Raw genomic sequence first — 22,714 nt, 5'->3', positions numbered from 1 at the left:
CCTGTTTCTCTGCCTTTTATTCTGTTTCAGTCGTTGTTATCCAGACTGTACATTATCTTTCCACCTTTTTGGCGGTCTTCCAACGGGCCTTCTGCTATACGGCTTGTTGTTTTTACAAATGTTCGCTAATTTATCTGGTCCCATTCGGTTTACATGTTCGTTCCAGTTTTTTTTTTAATTTTATCCACCTGTTAATATTTTGAATTTTGCATTGTTCGCGTATACTTCTGTTGGTTTGTCTGTCTCTTAATGATATGCCTGCTATTGATCTTAACACTTTCATTTCGATATTGTTGATTTATTGTCTTGTTATAGAATTCGTTTATACTTATAAAAGCCTTTGTTTTTAGATTTCCATTTAAAGTTTACATTTCTGATCTATTGCAACAAACTAATTCTTTTTTCGACCACATTTTTCTTATTTTCATTTGAGATATTTTTATTCCACCATGAGATTATACTTAAAAATACAACCTCTTGAATGCAAAAATTGTTGTGTTCATTATAAAGCCAAAATTTCATATCACTACTACCAGATAAGTTAAGAAAGTGTCAACATATCGGTAGTCGATGCGGCAGTCAGCCAATGCTCGAAGCATTTTATGATGATTTACAGTATCAAACACCTTTTCATAGTCTACGAATATAAGACAAATAGGCTTGTTGTATTCTGCGCATTTTTCTTATTAGCGTTTTAATAATTTGTAGATGCTCATTTGTTCCGTATCTGGAGCGGGACCCAGCCTGTTCGCAAGGTTGGTAACTATCCAATTAGTCCATCTACTTGCTCATATTTAAGTTTCCTCAATGTCTTTTTATGTCTTTTTATAACCTACCTGCGTAAGAGGGTTGGTGTTGGTGGTGAAAACTCCCTTAAAATGGGCTCCCTTTGCGATGTTTAATACTTCTCCTTCGATGAATTGCATCACAGCTACGTTTTCTTTTGGTGTCAATGAGGAGTGTGTAGCCATCATAAAGGAATGTAAAATTGATCCCTTACCAGGGGGCAATTGATTGTCTCTAAAAAACAAACAAAGTAGGTACATATTTTAATCATATTTTACATAATATATATACAATTAATATTTTCTTGATCTGTTTTATATTAAATTGAATTAAAATTAAAAAATAATGATGGAAAATACAGCTCAGAAAATTTTAAAATTCAAAACAATGACATACCATATTATACATATCTCAATTTGTAACCAATTTCTTACATAGTATCTATCAATTCAATTAATTAATAAAATGGTTTCAAAGTCTATAATTTTTACAAATAGATCATTCATCACCATCAGTCTGGTTTTACAACCATGCATGGATCCTAGCCCTCTCAATAATTTCTCCCCAGTCAGTTGCAAAATTCAACATGCCCTTCTATCAGTTGGAAAAGAAATCCTCAAACTACTTGGGGGTAAAACAAAACCTTGGATGACAGTAGGAATTCTTGAACATATGAAAGAACGAATAAAACATAAAGAAAAAAAACCTGAAGAAATACAAAGAAATTCAGGAAAACATTAACCCTCCTTCCCACGGGTGGGGTCTATCAGTACAAACATAAATGAAATTGCTTAATTTTTTAAATTTTTTTTTGTATTTTTTTCCTAGACTTGGTGTACCTTTTAATAGCACTGAATAGTACATTTTAGCATAATTTGGTGAAATTGTATGAATCCGTTCAATCGCTACCTGCAAAAGTATCCTGACAGACCCCTCCCGTGGGTGGGCGTTTCTTGTTTTGTACTATGGCTTGGTTAATATAGCAGCTATAAATGCATTTATTATATACTGAGATCCAATAATACGAATGCAGAATTTCGGTTTTCCCGTCGATTGTTTCTTTAGGAAGTCTTTAGGAATTGCGTTAGTCCAGAAAACTATGAAAATACGAGCCCTAAATATGCGTATATAGAGAACATCACAGTTACTTGCTGCACAATTTTCTGAAATTGAGCAAATGACGAGGGATGACCCAGCCCCACGAAAACAGGGATGTATAAGTATTATATAAAAAGAAAATCTAGGTATTTTTGCCAATTGTACAAAAACTGGTTATGTATGGAACATATAAAAGCATTTTGTGCTGATCATGTAGAAAGAAAATTTACATAATTTAACCCCCTCTATTTTCTGTTTCTAATTTTAATTTTGGATGTATCCTTTTTACCTGGATTACTGTAAGTATATAGAATAATAATATTGTCTTCTTTTATATTTTTCTTTTGTATTTTGATCGTTCATGATTTTTTTAATAAACTCTTGTAAAAAAATAATGGTGTTAGTTATTTCGCAGTAAACTATAAAAATATATAGGTATTGATAGACATATTATATGTACATTTAGGTAGTACAACGTTACATCAGTAAGTTTCCTTAAAAATATTTAAAAAACATTTTTTTTTAATAAGGAGAATATTGTTTTAAATTTGGTCCTGATAGACCCCACCCGTGTATTTGTGCCACAAGAAAGTCACCCGTGGAATGGAGGGTTAAAAAGAAAATTCGAGTGGCAAAAGAGAATCTACGACAAAAGAACGCGGAAAACAGGACGCGAGACCAAAGGACGCGCGAAAAAAGGACGCGCGAAAAAAGGACGCGTGGAAAAAAGGACGCATATTATTAATGAATTACTATAAATGGAAATTGACTTGGAAATTTATTAATTCTCTAAAAAAAGAATATGATTTAAATGTTTTGAAAATAGAGCAGTACATTTCGGGCAATGTACCTCCACGCAAAAGAAAATATCAAGATACAGCAAACAGGATAAGGGCTATTGTTGCCGATTATGCTGACAGGCCAACTTTAGAATATTTGAGAGGCATTGCTCACAATTTTCAGTTGCAAACATAAAAAAAATACAAAAAAATTAATATCAAAAATAAAACAAAAAAAAAATAAAAGACAAAAAAATTCCAAAAAAAGCAAAAAATTAAAAAAAAATAAAAAAAAAACTTGTAAACACGCCAGCTTCTGCTGCCAGTCCTAAGCCTGGATAAAGTGTGAAGGCAAGTTTTTTTCATATAAATATTTTTCACTTTTTACTTTTACCGTAACCGATTTTAGGTTAGGTAGAATCATTTTCTGTAATTATATATAGGGGATAAACGGGGGTAATTGCTATTGTCAATTAAAATAAACTATTTATAGTATTTCATTAATAATATGCGTCCTTTTTTCCACGCGTCCTTTTTTCCAGGCGTCCTTTTTTCGCGCGTCCTTTTTTCCGCGTAATTTTTTATGCGTCCTTTTTTCCGCGTCCTTTTGTCGGTATACCGGCAAAAGAGAGGTGGCGTGGCTCTCCGATAGATGCAAGGAAATAGAAGATCTGGATACAAAGTGCGATACCTTTAATTTACACAAAAAAAATCGAAGAAATGACAAGTTTTAGAAAAAGTACAAGAACGAATATCCTTAAACATGATAAACAAGATATTATTACTGATGTGAATGATTGTGTAAAAGATTGTGTCACTGGACCAATTACATCCAAAAGCTGTTTAATAAGGAAAGAAAAGAAACGTATTTGAGACCACAGAGGATACATAAGGATGATTTTAAAGATAACGAATTGCTGATAACGAAGGTGACCTACAAAGGTAGCTCCACACCTTCAATATCACAGCAAACACACTTAATATGAGAATATCAGTAGAAAAAACTAAATGTATAGTGGTCAGTAAAGAGCCGCGTAGATGCAAACTAGAAATAGATGGCAAAATTGTAGAACAAGTAATGAAATTCAATTACCTACGAGTAGAGATCACTAGTGACAGAGATATAAGAACAAAGGCCACAAGGCAAGCATCAAAAGCGGCAAGAGTAAGTGGTTGCCTCCGAGAAACCATATGGAGAAACAAATATCTAACCACGGAAAGCAAAATGAAAGTATACAAGACAACAGTAAGACCAATCCTAACATATGTAGTGGAGACAAGGACCGATACAAGAAAGACGAAACAACAAATCAACAATATCGAAATGAAAGTATTAAGATCAATAGCGGGCTTATCATTAAGAGACAGACAAACCAACAGAAGTATACGCGAACAATGCAAAATTCAAATTATTAACAGGTGGATAAAAACAAGAAAAAAAACTGGAACGAACATGTAAACCGAATGGGACCAGATAGATTAGCGAACATCTGTAAAAACAACAAGCCGTCTAGCAGAAGACCAGTTGGAAGGCCGCCAAAAAGGTGGAAAGATAATGTACAGTCAACAACGACTGAAACAGAATAAGAGGCAGAAAAATAGGAATAATGCTAGTCGCTCGAAGAAGAAGAAGAAAAAGATTTTAACGAAAACTAAATGCATGATCATGACTAAATCAGTAGATCCAAACATCCAATTGATTGTAGACGATACTGTAGTTGAGTGTGTGACTACCTACAAATACTTAGGAACATGGATAACATCAAACGTAGACTAAACTAAAGAAATTAAGACACGTATTGAAATAGCACGTGCATCATCTTTAAATTTAAAAAGTTTCTTTGTTGTCAGGATATAAGGTTAGGACTACGCCTAAGGATGCTTTGCTGTTATGTATTTACTACTTTTCTTTATGGCTTGAAAGCACGAACATTAAAACAAGTGGATCTGAATAAGTTGGCTGCCTTTGAATTTTGGTGTTACAGAATAATCTTATGAATATCATGGACTTAAAGAATGTCAAACACAGAAGTTACTAGAAAACTAGGAAATGAAGCGGAAATATTGTTGATTATCAAAAGACGACAACTTGAGTACTTAGGACATGTGACGACAGGACCAAAATACTTATTATTGCAACTTATTATGCAAGGCAAAATTCGAGGAAAGCAAAATGTGGAAAGACGAAGTATATCGTAGCTTAAGAGCTTAAGAGGAAGTAGTTTAAATGCAGTAGTGCAGAACTATTTAGAGCGGCAGTCAAAAGGGTCCGCATAGCCATGATAATTTTTTATCTCCAATAGAAGATGGAACTTGAAGAAAAAGAAGTGGTCCCTATCCATCGCTTTCCTCCGCCAAGCACGTATTTGCATATTTCCCATCGATGTTATAAAGGAACCTTGTTCTGGGTCTACCGCTTCTTCTCTGACCAATGGATCTATCAAGGAGCGTTTTACTAGCTAGGCCATCTTGTTCGTATTACATACCCTATCCACCTCAGACGTTATGTTTTACGATATCTGGTTCTTGGTATATTCTATAAACTTCGAATTTGTATCATCTTCTTCACACTACATTGTCATTTAGCCCTCCATATATTCGCCTTAGTACTTTTTTTCAAAACTAAGTACTTTTCTGAAGGATGTTTCAGATAGAACATTTTAAATCCAAATAAAAAAAATACAAAAAAATTCTTTAGAGAAGCAGGCTGATATTGGAGTAATATACATTTATATAAACACCTTTGGTCATTCATTGACGAATTGTTGCCTCTATGGGAGATTGTATCTCCATCTCTTGCACGGCCGATACTTCTTCTACCTCTTGTGATTTGTTCCTTGTTAATTTTAATGATTCTTGTGTCCGCCATTCTAGTGATGTATGTCTCTTCAACTTCCCTTTCTTCTTAACGACGTCTCTCATCTTCTACTTATCGACGTCTTTCTCTTTCTTCTTGCAGTTTTTCCATTGCAGCAATCATATCTCGAATTTCCTCCATTTTGGTCTCGCTTCTTGTCCGTACATATTCTCGAAAATAACTTCTTTCACTTAATCATGCTTATGACACCAGTTGTTACGTTGTTCTGTGGGTTCAAAGATTAAGTAAAGTACGACGTGGTTTAGAAAACTTTATTTAACTAAAAACTTACTTAATTGCAAATATTACAACTACATACAAAAACTGCATTAATAATCATCGCTTAGAAGAATTCGCACCTGCTGGTGTATATAATGAGAACGAACTATCTGGTTCATCTCTGTTTCGGTAGAATAGATAGTCAAGTTACACTTCGGTGGCCGAGAGAGACTTCTGGATTTCCACAAGGAAACTAAGTTCCTGTAGCTGGCTCTATACCATGTATCACAAAAAGTTTATTTAAAAATACTTTATAAAAGGTATATAATTAAAACACCCTATCGGGCTACATGCTAGAACGTTTTCGGAAATAATATTCCATCATAAGTGTTATCCTAAAAGTACATAGCCACTTTAATTAAAGAAAACATGATATTTAAAATTTTAACTAAAGTTAATACAAAATGTGGTTAATACTTACTAGATGTACATGTTTTGAGCCACTAAATACTTGGGTAAAAACCCGTTAAATGTCGTTAAATTGAATTTAAGTTACATTATTTGATCTTATATACTATGATGTTTAAGTTACAATAGGAATTGATAACATGGCAACGTAAGACTCCACTGGAGGCTCTAGTCCTGAGACAAAGTATCTACGAGGACTTGTTAATAGCAACTGATTGAAATGACAATAATGACATGTTAGGACGGAAGTCGGAACAAAGCAGTCAATGTAACTTGAGATCATCATTATCATGCAACCTCTTCTGTCCACTGCTGGACATAGGTCTTTCCCATTTTTCGCCACTCTTCATGGTTCTGTGCTTCTTGTTGCCAATTCTTGGCTATTCGTCTAATGTCGTCCATCCAGCGTGTTGGTGGTCGTTCTCTGCTGCGTATGGCTTCTCGTGGGCGCCAGTCAATTAGTTTTCTTGTGTCTTTCAGTCTCGCTATGTGACCTGCCCAATTCTATTTCAGCTTGGCTATACGTTTGACGACATCACTGATACCTGTTCTTTTCCTTAAGTCTTGATTCATTATTTTGTCTTTTTTTGTCACGACGAGAATTGATCTTTTCATGCGCCTTTGTGTCACTCGCATTTTTAGTAGTGTTGTTTTTGTGAGCGTGAGAGTTTCTGCTCCGTATGTCATATTAGGAAGAACGTGTTGCTTTTCGTGTGTAGAAATGTTGCTCTTAAATATGTCTCTTAGTCAACCATACGCCGCCCAAGCAAGTGTTATTCGTCGTTAAAATTCGCAGGTCTGGTTGTCCTTGCCTATTCTGATTTCATGACCAAGATATATGTACTTTTCTGTCAATTCTACTACTTGATTTTGGATGATTAGGTGTTCACTGGGAACTAAATTTGTCATAAATTTGGTCTCACTGATGTTCATTTTTAGACCTATTGTTGAAGATACGTTTTCTAATTCTTGTATCTATTTTTATTCCTCTATTTTCCCACTTTAGCATTTTAAAGGCGTATTCGAGGACCGTTATAAATAATTTAGGTGAGAGAGTGTATTCATCTGGTATAGATTTTGTTGTAACAGCAATTCTAGTAGTGTTTGTCCACGTTCGTTTTTGCCTTTGGATCCAAATTTACCTAGTGCGGTTTCCTGTTCATCCTGCTTTAGACCGATCTTTGCGTTAAAGTCGCCGCATATAATCGTGTAGTGTGTTGGTGTTTCTTTCAGTGCCGCAGAGATGTCATCGTAGAAGTCTTCAATCTCCTCATCCGGATGGTCCGTTGTTGGTGCGTATACCTGAATAATCTTTATTTTATACCTTCGGTTTAGCAAGGCTGTTTTAGCAGTCCAAGCACACTGCGATTTGAAATGGGCGTATCACTTACTTTTCTACACTGCTTACGCGAGACCATCTTTACTCAGTGCCGCCGGCCGACGGGTAGTTTAATGACAACAAATACATTATTCTCCATTCAAATTAGTTTTAACACGAACTAACTGACCGTACGTTCATGAGATTTGACGTTACGAAGGCGATAACGATGAAACTAAGCGCCAATGATGAGTAACATGTTTCACTATTAGATTTCAGTATTTTTTAGCAATTTTCTTTAAAGTTGGAACACGCTTTTCTCGATTATTACTGGACACAGAAAGGTGAAACAAAAATCAACGATTACAGAAAAAAAAACTCTTTCGAGTGATGGGCGTAAAAAGTTTGTTTATAATAGAACGTTAAACAGTATATTCCAATTTTTCAACAGAAGTTTAAAAAAAATAAAAAAAGTAAAACCATCAGTTTAAAGGCAACATAATTTCGAATAACGTGACCAAATTTTGAGACATTTTGTCAGTAAATAACAGAGAAAACACTGTCCCTAGGTTTTGGTGCACCGATAAAACAGCCTTAAATAGGCTACTCTTGTGGATATACTTCTTGTAATTACTATGTCATCTGCAAGTCTTTTGTGTATACAGAAATCGACTCCCCCGATTAATTCGGTTTCACTACCTATACTGTAAAATATATGCCCTGATTTTAGTGTTGTCAGGTTTTCTCCATGTTGTCTTACTTCACTGACTCCAATGATTTTACTTTTCCCATCTCGATTTCCGTTTCAGTGAATTTTTCTTCAGATAATAATGTTCTGGCATTGTAGGTACCTCTGAACCTCTGTAACTTGAGATAGGGTGTTTTAATTATATACCTTTTTTATAAAGGATTTTTAAATAATTTTTTTTTACTTCTGGATTTCTTTAACGCACAGGGTCGAAATCAGGGGTATGTGACTCACAATAATACACTCGCGATCATAAAATCCGGGTCATCTTGAAAATTTCAAGTTTCTTCAATATTTTTGCCTCTGGTGCAGTAATGTATTTTTTATTTGTCATCAATGTTTGATTTGAAAGAAAAAAAAAATGGTTTTTTATTGTTTTTATTGAAAACAACAGAAAACAAATCAAATTGTTGATAAAACAGACATACGAAAAAATATGGAAAATACAGAAAGTGGTAAAAAATCAGTGAAATTTCAATGACCAATATCGTGTATTGCCTCCCCTTGCTCTAATAACCTCTTGCAGACGACGGGGCATACTCTCAATTTTTCTTCGGATTACATGTTGTGGTATGTTATTCCACTCACTCACTAACAGATCCTTAAGCTCCTGTGCGTTGTTAGGAGGAGGTGTATGGGTTTGAATACGTTTTTTTCAAATCGTCCCAGAGATGTTCGATGGGATTCAGGTCCGGAGACCTAGCTGGCCAAGTTACCCTCGTAATTCCAACTTCGTCCAAGTATTACATACTGATCCTGGCAACGTGCGATCGCACGTTGTCCTGCATAAAAACGGTGTTTTCTCCAAGCCCTGCCATGCTGGGCATAACATGTTCTTCCGGAATCTCCGTAATGTACCTTCGTGCAGTTAGGGACCCATTTTCGATAAAGGGTAATTCTGTATGGAAGTCGGAAGATATACCTCCCCAAGCCATGACCGAGCCTCCACCAAATGGCATTCTTGAAGCAATGCAAGCTTGTGAAAATCGTTCACCGGTTCTCCTCCAAACTCTTACACGTCCATCGGATCCAGTTAGATAAAAACGGGATTCATCTGAGAATAATACTTTGCTACAATCGTTAATTCCCCAACGCGCGTATTGTCGAGCAAAAGCTAGTCGTGCAACTCGAGGCACCCGGCGACGTGGCGGTCCTCTAGCCATTACCCGAGAAGATAGTCAAGAAGAACGAAGTCTTCTTCTGACTCTTGCAATACTAAAATTGCGATTTCGTACTTCCTCTAGACGATTTTGATGCATAACCGCTGTTGAGGTCCGGTTTCGTAAAGACTGAAACACAAGGAAACGGTCATCTAGTGCCGTGGTCGTTGTTCTTCGTCCAGAGCCAGGTCGCCTAGTTAGCAAACTTGCCTACTGAAAGTGTTGAAGCACTCATTGAACTGTAGAAAGGCTTACGCCAACAGTTCTTGCGACTTGCCGTTGAGTGTGACCGTCTTCCACAAGTGCAACAATTTGTGCCGTTTCAATAGTCAAAGGCATTTTGGTCAAAAAATAAACACTAATAATGGCACTAATAAACGCTAATGGTGGCAATAATAAACGTTTGTCCGTTGCATTTGAACAGAAAGTCGAAGCACAAACGAGACATTTAAAACAAGCGGAGTTACAGGTAGCGTTCATTTTGGGAAGTGTGTACTTTACCGCGAAATTTGTACTATTGGAATTCTTTATTACAAAGAAAACCGCAACAGTTCTCAGAAACATGCATTAGTTTATATTTGTGTTCTTATTATTTACGATAAAGCTCGTTAAAAATGAAATATCGGTGATTTTCAAAGTGACCCAGATTTTATGATCGCGAGTGTATATTAATTCTAAGGAGTCTGTTAGACAAATAGTGATCGATAACATAACAGATTTCTAATATTAACAATTAAGTGTTAAATACTTACCTTATAGGTCCTTCGATGCTTTCCAAAAATTCGAATATCACAGTCAATTTGGAGGTTATTTCAACGTCTGGTTCGTCTCTGGCGTCGAAGTTTAAAGCCACTCCAACTATTTTGCCATATTCGTTCTTGACAATAAAACTTAGATTTTGCTCCAACAAAGGCTCCCATAATTTTTCCATTAGTTCAGCATAATCCATTGGAGATATGTCAGGTTTCATCCATTGTTCCAAATCGGCTTTTTCGTAAAAACTAGTGGTAATCATACTGAAATTGATAAAAAACTATTTAAAATATCACCGGAAAAGTTAGTAAAAATTGAAAGAATATGAATATTTGAAGGATAATTTTGCAAAATTCATCCATGACTCTTCAGAAATAGTGATTCTTCTCAAGAGTAAATTAGTTAAATTCTTGATACAAGCAATTAGTCATGTATGAAATTCAATTGAAATAAATAAATCATTTACTTACTCGCACACAACACTTTTGTAACAAGGTTTCAGCAAATCGTATGAAAAACTAGGTGCTTCAATATGAATTGTTGTATTCGAAGTCATTCTCAATAAAATTTCTCCAAAATCCATCGCTGACAGAAAATCTCCTATTCCTAAAATGGACGAATCTTATAAACATGTTTGATAAAATCAAGTAAATAAAATAAATATTTATTTTTGTGTATGTCAAAATGTGTAGTGTAAAATTTCATCTTGATTTCGAAAATATATCTACTATTCACACAACCCTATTAACATAATAAAGAATAATGAACCTATAAATGCACTTATCACAATTAGAGAACTAAGAGATATGGACACATTCCCTGGGCCCGATGAAATCCCAGCTTCTTTTCTAAAACACTTACCTGACGAAGCTGTAGAAATATTATTTAGAATATACAGTGTGCTCGTAAAGTATGGAATAAATTCGATATTTTCTAAATGAAAAGCCTTTTTAAAAAAATATAAAACACTTCGATTTTTAAATTTATTGTTCTACATTTTACAATAAAATTTCATTATACAAGGTGATATACATTACAGTGATGACGTCATTGGCTCTTTTTTTAAATGTAACACCCTGTATTTTAGGACATTTTTAGATCGATAAAAATGAGCTGATTCCAAAAAAGTATAATACTGGGGGTCTAACGGATATAATTTGAAAGATATACGCTTAGAAAATTAATTTTTATTGATTTATAATATTAATAAATTATAAATAAATTATAATAAATATCTGAACTTGTTATCTACATTATTTATGCCGCTAACCTTTCCAAGTGCAATATCATCACTACAGCAAAGTAAGTAGACTATACGATAATCCTAGTTTATCATCCAAATTAAAACATCGCCTTCAAACTGCTTCACGCCATTCCAGTGTCTTTAAATAAGAAACAATTTTAACACAATCACTATTTCAATTAGCAACAAGCTCCTACCTATTGGTTAATATATAAGTAAAAAATAATAACTGATTGTTAGTTTATAAATCAACCATACAGCTACTATGGTTTTATGAGATCCAACTATGGAGAGTAGCGTTCAGGTCCAATATAGATATCTTGGAGAGACTACAATCAAACGTTCTCTGCATCATTACAAATTCACCCTGAAATGTATTTAATTTGTTTATTACTCGCGATATTGAAATGAAAATTGTTAAGGAAGAGACTGCAACTTACTCGAAAATGTATACCAAATTACATACCTTCAGTAATCTTTTAATAATTGAATAAAAAAATAAATCATTAAAGAGCGGAAAAAGTACAGGAAAGGCAAGAAAAAGATACAGTAATAACCTGTACTTACAAGAAGAGCGCGAGATGTTTGGCGTCTCCCTGAGAGACCGAGTTCCAAACGAACAAACACGTCCTGGAACAAAAACAACAGGAGCTATCGAAAAAATCGCGTAGCTTAAATGGAATTGGGCAGATTATCACACAACCCATGGATAAAACTTATTTTAGTTCCAGCCATATTAGGGCCAAGACAAGAAATCCTACAGAGCAGAGGGCGCCTGCCAACCAGATAGATTGACCATCTGAAGCGTGTTAGCAGTAACTGAATGCAAGCGCACAAGACAGAGACAGATAAAAAGAGCGGAGGGAGACCTATGTTCAGCAGTTGACGCTGATGATGATAAGAAGAAGGTATACGAAGATGACACAAGTAGGTAGACGAAAAAGAAGTAGACATAACAGGTAACGCTTCTGTAGATAATGAGTATATTTTTATATTCATTCCTAAAACTTGCTAGGTATAATTTAGCTAAGGGATATTTATTATTAGTGGGTTTCCAAGATTTGTTTAAAATCGTCTTTTGGCTAAAGTCCGTCTAATGTTCGTAACGTTGTAGATTATATCCATAAGTAAAACACCAACAAAAAACTTACTTATATTAAATCCTTGTTCACTCATTTTGGAAATGGTATATATAGAGTTTAGTGAGTTTCCTCCGATTTCAAAGAAGTTTGAGTTGATCGAAATTTGAGACCTGACAGCTCGATTTAGTACACATGCTACCGTTTCAAAAAGAACTTTCGCTGCTTCTATTTGGTGGATCGGTACTCCTTCGTAGCTTATGTCAATTGCTGGTTCAAGGTCGTCTAAAAACAAAACAAAAAGAGTATTATTATTGTGTTTATGTGAATATATAGTAGTGTCCCCTATTCACGGATACTACGTTTTGCAAATTATCGGTATTATGTTGGATGCAGATAATCTGTCCCGCAAATAACTGTTAGATAATGAACGCTAACTCATTAATATTACTAATAAGAGATATTTATGATGCTCAAACAGCAACAAATATTTTTTTTCCATCTTTTTAAAAAGTATAGATTGGATCAGGGCGGATATGGGCCCTGATTCTAATTGAGATTTCGACTCAGAACATGTCGAAATTAATATGGCTACGTCGAAATGCGACTTTGCGAACCTTGTGGATTTCAGCTGAACTAACCAAACGACGTCACTAATTTTCGACTTATCGAAATTAATTTCAACTTCAAGAAAGTGGTTGAAATTTCATTTCGAGTCGAAATTACTCTGACATGACTGACTGGACTGGGAGAAGTGAACTTAGGTTCAGTTTAGGTAGGCGGTGTTTTGATCCTTGCAAGGAAAACTGAGGCAAAAAGTATTAATATGGCTGTGTTTTAAGGACATTTGCTAGTTTTGGAGGAATTAGAGAGGATAGATATCCGACGCTCATAACGGAGGATAAGAAGAATGTTACGGGATACTCAAAATTCTTTTTCACTAAGTGATGCTCAATTTAGGCAGCAATTCCGGCTTAATAAACAAGCTGCAAATTATTTAATAAGGGTAATAGAACCATATTTGGAAGAAGGTGTTTATGCCTCTAGGATACCCAAAATGTTTAGGGTTAGCATTACTAAGCTGCAGTAAATTTAAAAATATATTAGAATATAACCACTAAGTCAAATCTTAGTGGTTATAACTTAAGGATCTCCCACATCGCCTTGCCTTTTTTCTTGCCATCTTTTCTTTCAATTCAAAATATAATTGAGAGCCACTATTTATGATTTAACAACTCAAACAAGAAAAAAAAAACGTTCACGTAACGTAAACAAAACAAACATTCAACAAGCGTAGCGTAGTGCAGCCAATAAACAACAGGGCCAACCCAAATTTTCAGCAGTGTCAAAATGATAAAGTAAATATCCCCAGTTTTAACTACAATCGAAATGAATGAGAATCGCTAGCGATTGCGACTGTCATGGCGTAGTCGCTTTTAAATTTCGACATCGAAATGAAATAGAATCAGGGCCCTGTTTTGAGATGGATGTGGGAAGTGGCATTAGGATTTTTGCAGATATAGTTAGGTGATAAGTTCAGTAGAATAATTGACTTATTCTTTCTCTCAAATAGGTAGGGACATGAATAACAAAATTAAAGTATTAAATAATATACTGAAAATATCGATTTTTTTCTACTTTTATTGCTTATAATTTTAAAACAATTTACTTGGAGCCTTAACCTTGCTGCGAAATAGCAATAAATACAAAAAAAGGGGGAAGCAAGCCTTTATTCAACGTTTTTCAACCACACACATTGCAAGTAAGACCTTCATTTATACTAGATTTTGTATGATAATTTTGCAATCTAATTTTTTTTAAACTGAATTTGTTAAAAATCTTTTACCACAAAAATTAGATCAAATGGAAGTTTGCCAATTTTATTTACTCATAAAAACGCACTTAATCTATTTAACGTACTTTATTGAATTGAAATAGGATTATTTGGACGTCCTCAGGAATGTTTTAAAATTATACACAATTTTTTGGTTTCTAAATACATAGAATATGTTGGTAACTATTAGCTTAAATTAAATTAAGAAAAGAGCCGTTAAAAAAGACTTAGCAAGACGTTACTTATAAAAGCAAAAAAGTTGGAATTACACGCAGCGGTTCCTGAGATACAACCGATCAAAGAGGACGAACACCGACTAGATGGTCGGATGATATCAAGCGCATCACCACAAACTGGATGAAAGAAGCTCAAGATAGAAATAGGTGGACATTTTTACGGGAGGCCTACGTTCAGCAGTGGACAAATATAGGCTACTTGATGATGATATGATGAATTGAACAGAAAATTCCTACAAAATTATAAATAATTTGCGACAATGTTAGGTTATAATTGACATTGTTCTAAAGTTTATTCGTTTACCAAATTCCCATCAGTAAACATGAGCACGTGTTGATATTCGCCGTCTCATTCGTCAAGAGGCTATAAAATATAATTTATTACCGTAAGCGAGACAGATTCTCATGTTACAGATTCCAACTTGCCATCATTTTAAATTCAAATTGTATCGTGTTGATTTTTAAGTTAATATATTGTGTTATATTTATGTTATAGTTATTGTTAAGTTATTTAATGGACGTGTTATTTTTTAGAGTTTAGTTTAATTGTGATATAATGATTAAATTTCAAGAAATTCTTACACTAACAGTTTCAAAAGTAAATATTTTTAAAAATCGAACAGTACGATCCTGTTTGGCTTACACGTGGTTCTATTGACGATTGGGAATTTGTAGAATGAATAGGGTTTAACGCACAGATTGTTTTGTATATCTACCTCTAAATAAGAATGTACCTAGATATGACGATCATTGTGCATTTGGTTAAGCTACGCTAGTCAATAGCTTAGTTATTGTTTACATACATATGTGTCCGGTTAATATTCGGAAGTATAAACATAAATATTATGGTGAATTAAAATGTATTTATTTATCAATTAACCCTAAAAGGTACCTCATTATACCACCATCATTTATTACTACACTTATATTTCCAATCGGTTTCTTTTACACCAATTGGTTTTTATTCTTCTTGCCGGTCTTCTCCAGAAAATGACCTATAAATCACCATTCATTAACATTTCATGGCGTTTCTATAAATGTAGTTATACTTTTGCATCATTCCAATCAACGAATCCCTTGCATCCAATGTCCGATTTTCCATACAATTTACCGGAATAAAGATATTAACAATGGTCGCTCTGGTATTATATTTTACCTCACAACTTACCATTATTATTAGTGTTTTCGTACGATTTTAAAAGATATTGTCTGTCAATTTTGCCATTCACTAATAAGGGAATTTTTTCCACCAGTATGACTTGTGGAACCATGTAAGACGCTAAACTTTCTTTAAGCATTAACTCGATTTGGTGTTCACTCATCGGACTTTCAGTTGTAATGAACGCGAGAAGAGCTTGGTTCATTTCTCCCGGTTTGTAACATAGTACCACGCCTTTCTCAATCTAAAATGAAAGAATAAATGCATAATATTCATCTCTAGGAAGCTTGAAGTAAATGAAGTAAATATTCAACAAGTATAATTTAAATTCTGCTCACTAAATATTTTATAGATGAAAATACACCACAATCAATTGTAATAAAAATCACATTTTTGTTTTTTTTTACGTTTTCCGGACTTGCAATTGCTTGCGCTCATTATGGGGATATAATACATTAATTAATACTAAATTTATATACAAAAATGAAAAATTAGTGGAAGATTCGAACCCGGATTATCCAGGTTCAAAAGCAGAAACCATGCTGCATAGCTAGCTACCACTCGACTTCTTACATTCAATATGTAAGTTATGTTTAAGTAGCTACCTCGCTTGTGTTTAGTAGTGGGAAGGTCACGTGGTCAATAAACCGCTCCTATTAGAAAGAAACACAGAGACTGCTTTGCATCATTTTTTGTCGCACTGGGGGAACGGGTCTATATTTCAGCACTCATTCTAGGTTTTATGTGTCTATGGTTGACATAGCGTTTATTTGTCATGAATTTGACATCTTGTAAACTTCGAATCAGCGTAAACTTATCGTCAAGTTTACGTCAATTTAGGGTAAAGTTAGTGTTAAGTTCTTCTTTTTCTTCTTAGAATGCCGTCTCCCTAGGGAGGTTGGCAATCATAATGGCTATTTTTATTTTTGAACTTGCTGCTCTAAACAAATCAATCGATCTGCATTCATACCAATCACGTAGATTTTTCAACCATGAGACCAACACAACTTCTTCCTTGAAACTTTCCCTGTATTATGAGTCTCAAAATTTCATATTTTGATTCCCTCATCACGTGGCCTAGGTATTCCAGTTTTCTGGTTTGTATAGTGGTGATTAGTTCTATTTCTTTACCAACGCTCTCCAGCACTTCTTTATTTGTAATTCTATCAGTCCATGATATTTTTAATACTCTGCGGTATAAACAGAGTTCGAAAGCCTCGATTTTTTTTAAATTGCATTTTTTTAATGTTTAAGTCTCAGCTCCATATAGTAATATTGAAAATATATAACAGCGAATGGTACGTAGTCTGATCTCCAAATTTAGATTTCTGCAGTTAGGAGTGGCTTCATTCGTGTAAATGCTGATCTGGCAATCTCTATTCATCTGTTTATTTCTGCAGTATGATCATTGGTTTTATTGATCAAAGTTCCCAAGTACTGATATTTTTCTACTTGTTCTATCACGTTACCATTGATTGTTAATAGGTGATGTATATTTTGTGGTCTTTTTGTAATTAGCATGTACTTCATATTTTAGCGTTTATAGTGATTCCCATCTCAGCACTATTCATACTTAAGCTTTCGATAAGATGTTGTAGATCTTCTATACTCATTGCTATGATCACAGTGTCGTCTGCATCTTGTAAGTTTTTAATTAATTTTCCGTTAACGGTAACTCCCGCTTTGATATTATTGAGCGTGTTTTGGAAAATTTCTTCAGAATATAAGTTAAACAAAATTGGCGATAAAACACATCCCTGTCTAACTCCTCTACAAATCTTTATGTCTTCGGAGTGTTGCCCATCAATTTAAACTATGGCACTTTGGTTCCAATATAATGTTTGCACTATATTTATGACTTTACTGTCAATGCGCTTGTTCATAAGTATTGATATTAGTTTTTCATGTCTTATTTTATCGAAAGCTTTTTCGTAGCCAACAAAGCACAAGTGTAGATCAACGTTTACATCCCGACATCGCTAAATCATTATGTTGATGGCAAATAGTCTTTCTCGAGTACGCATTCCATTTCGGAACCCGAACTGCGTCTGGCTAATATCCTCCTCTAGCCTTTCATATATTCTCTTATGTATTACTTTCAGCAGTACTTTTAAAGTATGACTAATGAGGCTCAGTGTTCGATATTCAGAGCACTCTTTTGCTGCTTGTTTTTTAGGGATGGTTATAAATGCTGACTTCAGCCACTCTTGTGGTATTATTCCCGTAACGTACACCATGTTGAATAAATCTGCCAATACTTCCAGGTTATCCTCTTCCACTAGTTTTAACAGTTCTACTGGTATTTCATCGAATCCAGCTGTCTCATTGTCTTTAGAGTTTTTGATAGCATATTTGATTTCATGTATCGTGATCTTCTGTCTCTTTAGATTTAATTCTTGTATTTTCTGCATTTCACCTCTTTCATCTTGGAAAAGTTCTCTAACGTACTCCTCCCATCGTCTTAATTTCTCTGGTAAATCTATTAGCAGTACTTATTTTTTGTCTTTTATGTGTCCTTGCTGTCTACTTTGACCCATTTCTGTCACTTCTCTTATTTTTTTTGTGCACATTTCGCATTTCATTTTGTTTCTAGTTTTTCTATCTCTTTACATTGTTTCATTAAGTAGATTTTCTTAGCTGTTTTAATTTTTTCCTTAATTATTCGTTGTATTTCTTTACACTTCTGTAGATCTTTTCCTTTATATTTCTTTCTTTCTTCCATCTGTAATAGTATTTATTCGTTTTTTAGCCTCTGACCTATATTGTATCAAACTTTCTTGAGCTGGTTTCAGTAATGTGTTTTTTATATTATACTTACCACTTTTTATTTACATCCATAATTTGTTTGGTGTCAGTTAGTGTTTTTTGCATATTAACATTCATATTATTTCTTAATTAGTTTTTTATTTCTTCGTGTTTTAGCATTCTTATATTAATTTTTGGTTTTTGTTTTCTGAATTCAATTCTTTTTAATTTTATTTTCAAGTCAGCAACTAACCGATTGTGGTCTAAGTTAACATCTGTTCCAGGATAAGTTTTAACTGAGGTTATAGAGTTTTTATATCTGCTATTTACGAGTATAAAGTCTATCTGGTTTCTGATAATGTGGTCTTCACTTAGGAAACCAAGTATTGGCAATTACCATATTCTTTTCTTGGCAGAATTCTACGAGCCTTTCACCTCTCTCGTTTCTAGTTCCTAATCCGAACTGTCCAACTATATTTTAAACTGTACCCACTTTAATTTTTGCATTAAAGTCTCATAAAATGTAAGTAATATCTCTAGATTTTGTTAACTTGATTGTATTGTGCAATTTCTTTCGATGTGCAAGCGTCTTTCGGTTTTTGCGTTATTAACCGCGATTCTGCATCAGTAATAAAAATTAATATTATGTGACAGATTGCAAATTAATTTTTGTTATTCTTATTTCCTTAACAACGAAAGGTATAGTATTGTAATTCAACCATTTTACATTATTAGCTTTTATTTCAATTTTTGTAGTAATAATACGTGATTTCAAAGTGTACCAATAAAAAAAATAGCGTAAAGTATTCGTGGATAATTGGCCTTTAAAACATTGGCTCTATTTCGAGCATTTGTAAGAGACCTGTGTCAACGGGGAAAATAGTCAGTTCCCTGGTCTATGCAACCTATGCTATGAATAATTTTCAAACGGATTATAATATCAAACATAACATAGTGTTTTTAAGTATTTATTTCTCTGCCTTTCTTTTTTTATTTTTTTTAGTGAGATTTATTTCAGTATTCAATAATTTTTACTGACAAAACAGCTTCTATTATGATTTCAGTACTGTTATAGATATCTATTTTTTTTATATTTATTGATCCATAGATATTTAATTAAGTATACAATACTTACTCCTTCCAAAGAATTGACTGCTTTCTCCACCTCAGCTGTATCTACCCTGTGTCCCCTGATTTTAACCTGAGAATCGGTGCGGCCTTCGTAGTAAAGTATCCCCTTCTCTAGACGAGCGAAGTCGCCCGTACGGTAGAGTTTCCCGTAGGTGGGATCGATTGCTAATGGATTGTCGAGGAATTTTTCCGGATCTCTTCCGCTGACATAACCACTGGCCAGATTCAAACCGGAAACGAACAGTTCGCCGATATCACCCGCTTTTACCGGCCGGAAATCTTTGTCCAGAAGGTAAAGGATCGTGTTATCCAGAGGTGAACCTAGTAAACATATGTTGTGTATTTAGTGGTGAAAAATACAGCAATATATCAAACAGGCGTGACAAAACTAATAACGTTAAGAAATTTTATTTAGGGTCTTAAATTACTATTGAAAATTAACCTACTGATACTGATTACAGAGCTATATGTAATAAAAAAATCTTTGATCAAAATTTGTCGGGAAAGTTCCCAGGCAAATAAAAATTATAGATCTATATGGAATAATGTCTGGAAGCATTTATTTAGACTCGTTAAACAGCGTGATTCAACAATGTTGATTATAGATCATTGAAAAGTGTTGCCACTACCAATAACTGTATAATCTCTGCCACTGTCTTATCAGAAATGTAGTCTAATTGTTTTTCTTCTTTTTCTTTTTGTGTAGACATGACTTTTACCTAGTCCTTGATGTTCTCCACTTTCTATCTCCGCCATATTTATCTGTACTTCTAGCTCTGTCGCATAGTGTCTTACCATAGATTTTTCTAAGAGTTTTAATTTCTGCCGTTTTAGTTTTGATTTTAGTGTGGGAAATAAACTTAGAAACAACCATTTTTGAACTACGTTGTCAAAACAGGTAATTTAAAAAAATAATTTAAAAAAAATAGACACTATTTACAGCTATATACCTATTGGAACTTTCTTCATGTGCTTCAGTTGTTCAGAATTTGTGATACTGTGATAAGTGACGTCGCCCATTATTTCGGTACTGCCGTAAAAGTTGCAAAGCTGGTACTCGTTTTGAGGAAAGTACTTGAAAAACTCTTCCACCAAAGAAACTACAAGGGTTTCTCCCGAACAGACCCATGTTTTTAGATTTCTGAGGAATAAATCTTCTTTCTACAAATACAAAGAAATATAAAGATAAGTTTAAGAAATACTTATTTTTCTGATATAGGAGTTTATTGGATTTGTCTCTATTTTTTTTGTTTTTTTTTAAATTGCTTAGTATTTACGTAAATAATTTAGATTTAGTGTTTGGCATTCGGAGTCCCTATGGTCTGGCGGGAATCTACCGATTATGGTAATTCCATCCATTTTTGCATGGTCAACACAAAGAATATACGCAAGAAAAAAGGCACAGTATGTGTAATCCGAATATTCTATTAGATCGATTTCTTACTTTTTACAGATCCTAGTTCCAATATATTTGAATGTTTCAGCTCATCTGGTGACAGCGAGAATAGCGATTTGAGATTTCAGAGAGTGTTTCAGTAAGTATAAACTCATCATTATGTGTTGACTACTGGAACTGTTAAAATGCTTGGCATACTCTCTTACTAATTCCATCCAGAACAAGGTGTCAGGAAAGGATATTTGCTGTCTTCACAATTATTTAATAAATATAAGGTTGAATGCTCGAATAAATGAACTTTGATCAGATAAAAGGCATATATCGAGCACAGTTTAATTAAATCTTGCCCAAGTACTTTCGATCCCTAGATCATCTTCAGGGGCATCTGAAATAAGCCAAGAAACGTTTTTTTATAACCAAAGAAATTGATTAACTTCGATAAAAACTCGAAGTTTTATGGTTGAAAAAAGGATTTTTATATGATTAACGTTTATAGACTTACTTCGTCAATTGTGGCCTATCCGGCAAGAACAAGATGTCATAAACATATAATTGTACATTACACTACACTACAAATAGACAAACAAACACTTTAAAATAAATTTAAGGAAGGCTACATTACTTGAAGAGGCCGGAGACAGAATGGCTCCTGATCTAACGGAAATGTTGGGGTGACATGTGACAAATGACAACTTGGATGAGCAGTCACAATCATAGATATGTGATCTGCACCTTTTACAATTCTATGAAACTAAGTATTGACCAAAAGTCCAACTGACACTACTATAGGAGGTCACTGATGAAATATAAAATTATATAGAATATTTTTAAGTAGATTGAATAATCCAGATCTCACACTCAAACATGTCTGTAATAATTAAGGTGTTAGTTTGAGAGCAACTGAAATAGACGAAAAGTAAGAATGCAAGAAGCGGACTAAACAATATGTTAAACAGTGGGTGGTTGACTACAATAAAATGGTCTACCAAGCACTATCTGTAATATAGAAAGGAAGAGATCTGACTATGTAATTAAAATACTAATAATTGAAAATCAAAATGGAAAGCAAAATATATAAATGGGGTGTAATCCAAGTAGTTCAGTTGAACCCACAGTCAATGGTATAACTATAAAATTACTATGGATGTGCTCAGTGCAGGAAGTCTAAACAGTCGAGCTGGGTCCCCCACGAGGTGAAGCTGTAATAAAGTTTTTAAAAATAGGTTTAAATTTAGTACAATTTAAATTAATTTGAGTATTAAGACAGTGAGAGTTTTCATTTGTTTCCCTTGTAATTTCCAAATCTTCCAATAAATCCAACTCCATATAGTTTTTCTTTCTACTAATGTCATGTAAGATAGATGAACCAGTGTTGATGTTAAAATTGTGTTTACTGGATAATAAGTGTTGACCAAAACTTGAAGAGTTTGGTCTTTTCAAATGTTCTGAAACTCTAGTGGATAACTTTCTAATGGTTCTACCTACATAAGAGGCATCACAATCATCACATTTTAATTTGTAAATACCACTTTTGTCAAGTGTGTTCATCCTATCTTTGGTGTTGATTAAGAAGGAACCTAAGGTGTTGTGTGACTTGAACGAAATTTTGATGTTATCGATTGTAGAAGTAAAAAGTTTAGATATTTTATTGGAAATGCTGCTAATGTATTTGGAAATGCTGCTAATACATTAGCAGCATTTCCAA

At 34.0% G+C, this 22,714-nt stretch overlaps 1 protein-coding gene across 1 annotated transcript in view; it reads right to left on the bottom strand.

Annotated features, from left to right (window-relative positions):
* e (nonribosomal peptide synthetase ebony) overlaps nt 1-22,714 on the bottom strand; it is a 98,168-nt gene that overhangs the window by 6,484 nt on the left and 68,970 nt on the right. The window contains exons 7-13 of the mRNA XM_072532443.1: nt 20,564-20,774; nt 19,618-19,934; nt 15,747-15,981; nt 12,581-12,793; nt 10,657-10,792; nt 10,186-10,449; nt 837-1,020 (exon numbers count right to left, since the gene is read on the bottom strand). Of these exons, the coding sequence (XP_072388544.1) occupies nt 837-1,020; nt 10,186-10,449; nt 10,657-10,792; nt 12,581-12,793; nt 15,747-15,981; nt 19,618-19,934; nt 20,564-20,774 (1,560 nt within the window). The remainder of the gene's footprint in view (nt 1-836; nt 1,021-10,185; nt 10,450-10,656; nt 10,793-12,580; nt 12,794-15,746; nt 15,982-19,617; nt 19,935-20,563; nt 20,775-22,714) is intronic.

The sequence above is a fragment of the Diabrotica undecimpunctata genome, chromosome 5, assembly GCF_040954645.1.
Source record: "Diabrotica undecimpunctata isolate CICGRU chromosome 5, icDiaUnde3, whole genome shotgun sequence".
In the NCBI taxonomy this organism is placed as follows: Eukaryota; Metazoa; Arthropoda; class Insecta; order Coleoptera; family Chrysomelidae; genus Diabrotica; species Diabrotica undecimpunctata.
Note: the sequence above shows the minus strand (reverse complement) of the source record. Positions and strands in the feature narration are given on the sequence as shown.